The following is an 8,922-nucleotide window of genomic DNA, read 5'->3' on the forward strand; positions in this document are numbered from 1 at the left end:
TGTCCCATTTCAGGTACATGAAAATTTCAGGTCATAAAAATGTTTGCATCTCCTGATGTGAGGCAAATTGATAATGTCGCATGGAAGAAAGTTGAATTCAGTGAAAATTCAGCAGACTTTTCTTGACAGGTGCGTAGCATTGGCGCAGGCGTGGACTGTACAGAGTGCCATCTGTGTGTACAGTGCGGTTTCACTAGAGACTTATCTCTGCCCTACAAGCACAAACTTTGACTTCACTTTCAGTGGTACAATTTTAGTTCCTCAAAGAAGTGTCGTGGTAAACAGGAAACGGGTCATATGGGATTTGTGCTCTTACAACGGCTTTATACTTCTGAATAACTCGTGTTACAGGGAGAAGCCCAGAGGCACTACACATCAGTACTGTTGGGGACAAGAACATTGGAAATGACGGAGGGAAGAGGTAAGATCTTATATACTAGGGTTAATGTATTCCCAATGCCTGAGCTAGACTAGTTTTGTAATTTGCCCAGTTTGAATAGATGTATTTTATTTTTTAAGTGTTAAAAAATGTTCTTTGTGATTTGATGTCATTGCAGTCAGCACTAGACTTATTTAGTTATTTGGTACATCCGTAATAAGTGCTTTTACAGTTCACGAGGAACATCATTTTAATTCCTTTGCAATGTAGACATTTTGCCCAAGTGCTTATCCTGAAACACTCAAAATATGTTCATCTTAAGAACCAGTATCAGTTGCTTGAATTGATTTTTATCATCAACATTGCAAGTTATGAAATCATGAGTAGAAGTAGAGAGCCTCTGAATCCTATGCCGTGACCTCTGTCAACATTTTTAAGAAGTGTCTCAAAACACATCTGTTTAGACTGGCTTTCCCATATGATTACACCACTGTTGTATTTGTATTTCCTTGTGTCGCCTTTGTACATTGTTTCTATTGTTTTTATTGCATTTTTGTTTTATTTTTTCTTAGCATCGCCTTTTATACTGTTTTTGTTGCCGTTTATTGTATTTTATATTTCCTTTGTATTGCATTTGTATATTGTTTTATTATCGTATTATTGTGCATTTGTACTTATAACTTGTAAAGCACTTTGTGAGATCTTTCTGGGAAAAGCGCTTTATAAAGATAACAGCGCAGTTATGAAGAACATAAAAAAGGGGGGAAATGTTTTTCCTTTTTTTTTTTTTTTTTTTTTTTTTTTTCCCACAAGGAACAAAGGCTACAATGCAAAATTTGTTTTGCTTCCATTTGGTGTTTTATAGTGTCAAGAGACTTTAACCCTCCTATTATGTTTGGGGTCAATTTAACCCAGGCCAATGTTTAGCATCTCTAAATAAATGATTAACATCATTTTTTTTTTTTTTTTTTTGCTTCATATTTAATGAGTTTTCCTAATATAATGGGTACTACTGGGTAAACATGAAATTCACATGGTGATATGTTTTCAATATACTGTACACACTTTGTAATGCATCGGTTATAAATAACAACAGTCTGTACTTAGAAATAATATAAAGCCATTAAAACACCAAAAATTTATATTTCTTTCCAATTTTAGGTAAATCAATTTAAACTGCTGGGGTCAAATTGACCCCAAACATAAAAGATGTTCGTAAATTTGAACATAACAGGAAGGTTAAGCTCAAGGAACGACACGCTGATTTGACATGCAGGGGCTCCAATCTCCCCACTGTCCTCATTTTGTGGAGTGAAATCCACAAAATGTTCCTGTGGTGGTGTTAATAAGTCATGCGGGATCCACCCTGCCGCAGTCTTCCGAGTCTGGATGTGCATGATTTAAGTGTAGATGACAGTGGCTTAATTTTACATTTGTTGCCATGCAGCAAGCGCATGAACACACACACACATCTTGAAATAGACATATTCAACTTCCTTCAATTAGCTGCTGACTTGAAATCAGTTTTTTAAGCAGTGTCACAAGCTGAATTGGACCACAGGGATTTCACTGCACTGAGTTGATAAAGGGAACTGGCTTCTGCACAGCATGTCTATTAGAGTCAGGCGAATAGCGCATAAGATGTACATTGTGCAGACAGTCAGATGTGAATGGTGTAAAATGCATTTTAATCTGATATAAGCCATAATCTAAATTTAGCCACTACAGGGCACAATTGAACAAAACCCATTTTGATGAAGCTGATGTGATGGTGTGGGATTGCACATGCTCTTCGGTTCAGGGGCCAAGTGTCTCTCCATGATCCTCTTAAACTCATCGGCCTTGATCTGCTGCCCGTCTCTAATTCTCTCTCCCTCTCTCTCTCTCCCTCTCTCTCCCCCATTTCTGTCTCCTTTTCTCTTTCTGTTGCCATTTCTTCACCCTCTTGCTGTGTTTTTGCCATCTTGCCTCCTTCTCTTCCACTGTCTGAGTCAAACTCCCCTTATCTTTATTTCTCCACAGCCCCCTGCTGCAGAGAAAGTCTCACACTCTCGCCCATTCTCTTCACCCCATCGGAGACTTAAGCTCTTTTCTCTCTGCATATATCACAGCCGTTGTGTGTGTTTGTGTGTGTGCGTGTGCACAATACCCATTTTGACTTAATGCGTCACTGTGCCTGAGTATCATCTTTTCGTTTGCTGCTTCATATGAGGAAGATGCAATTTATGAGGTGCTTTACAGAAGCTTTGATGTTATGTTAATTGCATTTTGCTCACAGCAGAGGAAGCTGCCTGCCTGAGGTGCCGCTGAGTCGTTCTTCTTCCTCTGTGTACCAGGATAACATCATGCACTGTGTAGACATGAAAGGGCCAAGGAGTACATGAAGATGACCCAGAAGACAACTAAAAGTAAGCTCTTCCGCTGTGGCAGGTCAATCTCATCTCTGTGTGCAAGAAAGATTGTTGTCGGATGTTCTTAAGCCCTTATTCTGATTTGTATTAGGCCTCCTCACAAAGGACATTAATTGCATGATATTCTGTCTTTGAAATCACACAAAGCTGTAGTCTGACTTTGACACAGCACACACAGGCCCGGTTAAGAAAAACGTCAAAATGGACTAATCATCTGCGTAAAATTATGATGGGTCATTGATTTATCTGCACTTAACATCATTGTTGTTTTCTGTATTACTTGATGTTTGCCTGTATAGTGTATGTTGTTAAATGCCAGGTTGAAGAGATATATGCTGCGCTACACAGAGAATAGCTTTGTGATCATATACTGTACAGATTTATTTTCAAAATGGACAAATGCCCAGTAGAATTAAAGGAGAGTGGTCTTCCCCTCACTGCTGAGTCTAGTTACAAGACATGATAGAAAGTTTGGCTTGGAAAATACAGAAAAGATCATAGTGTGATAGCTGAAACAGTTACACCAGGGTGTCACAGTGTCTGTCCCAGTTGTGGTCGTTGAAGCTCCCCTTGGGTTTGTCCCTTGATGATTTTACAGATTAGTGACTTTCGAAGGTCATTTCACAAAACCCAAACTGTCCTAGTAATTTTTTGTTTGACTTGAGGGGTATTTTTCAAGAACAGTCCGTCGGCATATTGACAAGGTCATAAAGGAAAAAAATTAAATCACTCATCTTCATACTTAATTTTCACCTGTGAAACCCCACGAGAGGGTGGGGTCCTTTCCTGTGAGGTTTCTCAGTTCCCATGCTAGTTCTGATACTTCCTCTAAGCTCAGACTTGATGTCGGTTCTCAAGAAATACTTCTTTTCAAAGCTTTCTTTGCTGATTGGAAACATGCTTCACTATGTAAAGGAGTAAATTGTTTTGTGTCTCTTTTGTATCTATGTTTAGACAACATTTGACTTAATTTATAACAAAAGCAATACCAAGTTAAAATATGAAGTGGTGGAACGAGTATGCCAACTAGAAATTGCCACTCAAGTAAAACTATTGTTCTGATATTTTACTTAAGTATAAGAAGAAATACTTCTGTAAAAATCTAAAAAGTAAAAAAAAAAAAAAAACAAAGAGGTTCTCAAAGGATGGAAACAGTGAGCTCAAACTGAAAAAAGTACACCCATAAAAAACAACAGCAACAACAAAAGCCATCGTATTCGTCTCTCCCCTGCTGACTGATCATTAAATGAAAAAAGGATCCACTGTTCATTCATTTATGCTCCAGTTTATGATGCTTACATAGAGCTGACAGAATATGTATATCTAACCTTAACCCTAACACTAAGTCCACAAAAAAAAAAAAAAAAAATCAACTCCATTACAGTAATCTGAGTAGCCAAAATTAGTTACATCCAACCCTAAGAATTTCATTGTAATGTGTGATTTTAACGCATTTTGTCTTTCAGTGCCTTTTGGCGTCAGATACCACATTGTATTTGGGTGCCAGTCCAAAGTATGGGAAATATGATACTCCTATTTTTTGTTTGTATTTTTTAAATTGTTTGTATGTTTTTTTTTTTTTTGTTGTTGTTGTTTTTGTCTCCAGCATGGTGCCTTAGGCTTCTCCCAGTTGTCCTCTTCTTCATCTCCTTTGTCACATACTACTGCTCTCACAGCTTCCTTCAGAGGTGAATGTCCTTCTTTCTTTCTTTCTTTCTTTGCTGCATATTTTAGTCACAAGATGATTACATGTACATATATCTCTAAACTGATGAAGTCTGCAGTGTTGAGTCACTAGAGGTTAACCCATAATATCAAGCTGCCATTCTGATCATGCAGTATCTAAACAGCTAAATGACACTTAATTTAGTCCCTTATTCATACCCATATTTGCACTTTATGTCTCTTCTGGGACCAGCTATTGGCACACTGTGTTTTTAGGAAGACAGCAGTAGTGTCGATGTCACTTTTTGTGATCTGTGTTTGATCAGTGTGCCTCTCTTCCAGCTATGGAGGCGCCAGCAAGTATCTGAACAGTAGCAAGTCACTATGCGGTGGCTGGGTAACTCAGAAGAAGTGGGAGAGCCTCAACTTTAAGTGAGTAATGGCATGTCTGTGTGTTTTACAAAGTGGAGAGAGTGGATGGCTTTTTGAGGGAGGACAGTATGCCAACATTTTTACTGGAACTCAAGGTGCCAACCTCCTCGGAAATTCAAGGCTGCCCTCACCCATTTATTAAATTCAGCATTTTTTGTGAGAAAGAACGGGCTTTATGAAATGAAAATGAAAGAAAATATTTTTCTAAGCCTCAAATAAAGCGCTTTTCAGAGACAAGTCCTTCAAGTTGAAGCTCTTAACGAAACTGTTAAAAGTGAGAGTTAACATGAAAACCAAGGCTGACTAAAAAGAAGGAGCTTTTCATCTTTTCAAGGACAACGGCTGTTTGCATTCCACTAGTTCTGGCTTGTTGAGTTGTCCCACAGCCCTGAACCCCTCTCACATTTATTTTCATTCGCACTATTGTCAGTTTACTCAGCTGTCTATTTACTGTTGTCTGTTGGGGTGCCCTGTTGCAAAACGCTGATGCGGTCTCCATCTGCGGGTTGGCTCGTCCACCTCTAAGGGCATTGTTTATTTCTTTAACTGAGTAGACGCAGACGCCCTTTGTAAAGACTTCTAAAACAGAGATTCATCATCCAGCCCTGTTCTCCAAATTAAATTTTGTTGAGCCACACACAGTGAACATGATTTGCGTTCACATAAATGCTCTTACATCTTCAGATCAGTCGCTTGCCTCGTTACCATGGTCACGGGATGGCCTTCAGTGCAAGAACAGTGTCATTCCCCTAATTGGAAAACCCTTCAGACATGTGTTCTGAGCTCTTGCAGAGAGCTTGCTGGTACACGATGGTGATAAATGTCTGTAAGACTCACTGTCACTGACAGCAGGTCATAAGCAGCTGGAGTCTGACACAGTGCTCTAACCAGTTGTTAAAATCCAACCAGTGAATGCAGGAAATCGACTGTGGGCCAGACAGTGCAGTGTTTTCACATGTGTGTCATTATTACAACCTGCCACACCGGTCTCACTCCACAGGGTCTGTCTGTGAATGTTATTGTTTTCCTTTCCCTCTAACTTTGCCGTAAAAATGCCAACTGTAGATTTAAATGAAGGGAATTGTTATTGTATGACATCATGCAAACATGTGTGGCAACTGAATGAAATGATTGGATTCACGTGTGCTCATAATAAGTCTAGTTTACCTGCCTAATAGACCCCAGACTATTTGGGAATGTGCAGGCACTAATCGGGTATATCCAACAGTTTTCCATGTGCTGCTCTGGCCTTTGGACTCTGTACAGTTTGGCAGCATGGCATGTATTGTCCATTGTTTAGCTTGATATAGCGGTGCAAAACCCAAAGTATGTAAAATATTTTTCTTCATTCTCCCTGTCTTACACCTTATTCATTATCCCCCCTCCGTCTCTCAGCCACAGAAAACACAATTATGCATCTGCACTATACAGTTAAATCCATTGTAAAGCATTATGTGGTAACTCCTACTCATAAATTTCTCATGCAGCATTAGCAGACAGACGCAGCTCTTCCTGAGACTGGAGGATTTCTTCTGGCGAGAGCATCTGTCCAAGCTGGCATTACCTTATGGCATTAAGGGCAGTGGTATGTTGACTCCACATTATTCTGTTGTCAGTCTGCTTGGTTTGCTCGGCACATATTGTTCCCCCGAGCTCTCAGACGGGACTGGTTGTGCTTGTGGTATGAATGTTCCATGAGGAAAGTCTGTGTCTCTGTTCTGCGTTGTGTGATAAAAGTCCGTATTAGGTCTCTTTGGAAAAGGTTTCTGCTTAAATAAAGAAAGGAGACTCTCAGGTTGAGAGACATGGAGCTGCAGGCGCGGAGAACCCCTACCATTGTAAAGCAACAGGACTTTTAGATGTACTGACTGAAATAAAGTCCCCCTCAAAGTCCATTAATTTATTTAGTGGATCAGAGACACGAGAGTTGACTTTTCTGGGCGACCTTCCCCGTCTGTTTTGACAGGATTTTGCCCCGTCCAGCCTTGGTGCTTACTCTCTGAAATAATAATAATACTACAATAAATCTTTTATATAGTACATATTTTCTTTTATCAATAACACTGTTGTACAAATACACTGTAGTACCTTAGCTGTAGGCAATGTTACCTTGTAACAATGTTTTTTTTTTTTTTTTTTTTTTTTTTTTTTTTTTGAGATACACATTTTCACCTGTAAATCCATACCGTTTGTATTTTTAATGATGATTTCCTCAAAAACAAAGGAGAGAAAGTGATAGTTTGTTTTGCCTTGGTTAATGTCTGACAAAATCCTTAACATGCGTCAGTAATCAAATATTTTTGGCAGTTTGTGAGATGAAACTTGGCAAGTTCAGGTTCAAGTTCAAGTTTATTTAAAGCCCAGTATCAGTACCCTTTTTTTATAGTGTCAAAGGACTAAATGTCCATAAGTTTTCAACAAGCAGGATGACGCCTCCTGACTTAATTCTCATATTGGGAAAACCCCCCAAAAATCCCAGTTGTAACAGGGAAAAAATATAAGAAACACAAGGTCCTCAAAATGCTCAAAGCTGCTGTGTGCACACAGCTGAAGGATGTAGGCATTTAACCTTTGAATGAATTCCAGCGTGCATGCAGCGTCAACATCGTGCTGAAGATTCAAAGTGTAGTAAGTGGGAAAGACAGCAGCAAGTACAGACAGAAAAGCTGGCTGGGTGCCCTGACAAATGACGTGTCCCTCAGTGTTAATCATCCAGTGGTGAACGCAGCTTGCTGGTGTTTCACCTGAAACCTGACAGAGAAAAACCCATTTCAGCATTGACGTAGGTGATGTCATATGGCCAGTGATACAGTGCCTGGAAAACTGAAATCCCTTTACTCTTTCACAGATGAGCCCTGTTCTTTTAACATAAGAAATGCATTATTCATATTATGTTGATCATGTGCTGGTCTGATGGATGAGTATTTGTAGAGTTGAACTGTGTTGAGCAGCCAGCTTATGTCTGCTCTGTTCATGATAATAACTGCTGAACTAAGAAATGATTTTCAATTGAAACAACTGAAGTTAAAAGGTCTACATTATTGTGAATTGTGAAGTGATGTTATTCCAGTTTTTAAGGCTATCTAAGACAATGCCAGTTTCTTTTCTATACATACCAAAGAGTTGAGGTGTTGCAGGTGCTTAGAGTATCCTTTCTATATTAGCTAATTTTAGGATTAGTAGTTTGACAAGACACTTTACAACATGACAAAGACAAAATAGAAAGTAGCAAAACATATCATTCTCCCAAAAATATGGTACATGTAACGTTGACATGTAATTTAACACTGTTGCTTTTCAAAATGCTGCGGTTTCATTACTTTTTCACTCGTATTTTACAGATTTTACCAATCGTTGTACCTCGATTTCAGTCTTTCATTTAAAAGCGTACGTAACTTTTTTCACTGACAAATATAGATGTAGTGGTAATGCTAAAAATATAAATATGTAGTTTAAACTTGCACACGCCTATATCTAAAACTGCTGTTGGTCTAGATCTGTGGGGGCTCTTCACGTTTGCAGCTCAATGATGTTGCTCTGGTTAAGCGGCATTCATTATCAGTTTCACACATAAAAGTAATTGCAACTGAATGCCACTGTTAACCCTAATCTTCAACTCTCTGAACAGTCACACCTTTTTAATCGGTCCGCCTCTTTCTCTCTTCTCTGCCAGAGCAACTGCTGCTGAAGGTTCTCGCCGTTATTGCCAATTACGAAGTGCCAGCCAACATTGAAAAGTAAGTGTGAGCACACCGCAGCCAACTTGGCACATGACACTGAAACTTACTTTCCTTTGCTGAGAGCAACTTTTTAAGTACACTGGATGAATAACAGCTTTTATTTTTATCATTTGTAGTCTTTTACAAGAGGGATTCTGTACATTGTTATTTCAGCCTCATCACAGAAAGTGTTAACTATCTCCAGTGGTTGATACCTTACATAGAACTGTGTGTAAGCTCAGTGAACCACAAACAGTATGCATTACAACAGGAATAGTTTCTCAAGCAAATATTTTCACTGTTTCAATTATGGCGA

The 8,922-nt window shown here is 39.0% G+C and overlaps 1 protein-coding gene across 3 annotated transcripts in view; it reads left to right on the top strand.

The window, feature by feature from the left end:
- st3gal4 (ST3 beta-galactoside alpha-2,3-sialyltransferase 4) overlaps positions 1–8,922 on the top strand; it is a 45,753-nt gene that overhangs the window by 13,047 nt on the left and 23,784 nt on the right. For all 3 annotated transcript variants that reach the window (XM_030067776.1, XM_030067775.1, XM_030067777.1), the window contains exons 2-7: positions 352–421; positions 2,658–2,787; positions 4,397–4,478; positions 4,798–4,887; positions 6,375–6,472; positions 8,561–8,624. In XM_030067776.1, coding sequence (XP_029923636.1) covers positions 2,760–2,787; positions 4,397–4,478; positions 4,798–4,887; positions 6,375–6,472; positions 8,561–8,624 — 362 coding nt within the window. In that variant the 5' untranslated portion in view covers positions 352–421; positions 2,658–2,759. The remainder of the gene's footprint in view (positions 1–351; positions 422–2,657; positions 2,788–4,396; positions 4,479–4,797; positions 4,888–6,374; positions 6,473–8,560; positions 8,625–8,922) is intronic.

This window comes from Myripristis murdjan, chromosome 13 (assembly GCF_902150065.1).
Source record: "Myripristis murdjan chromosome 13, fMyrMur1.1, whole genome shotgun sequence".
Classification (NCBI taxonomy): domain Eukaryota; kingdom Metazoa; phylum Chordata; class Actinopteri; order Holocentriformes; family Holocentridae; genus Myripristis; species Myripristis murdjan.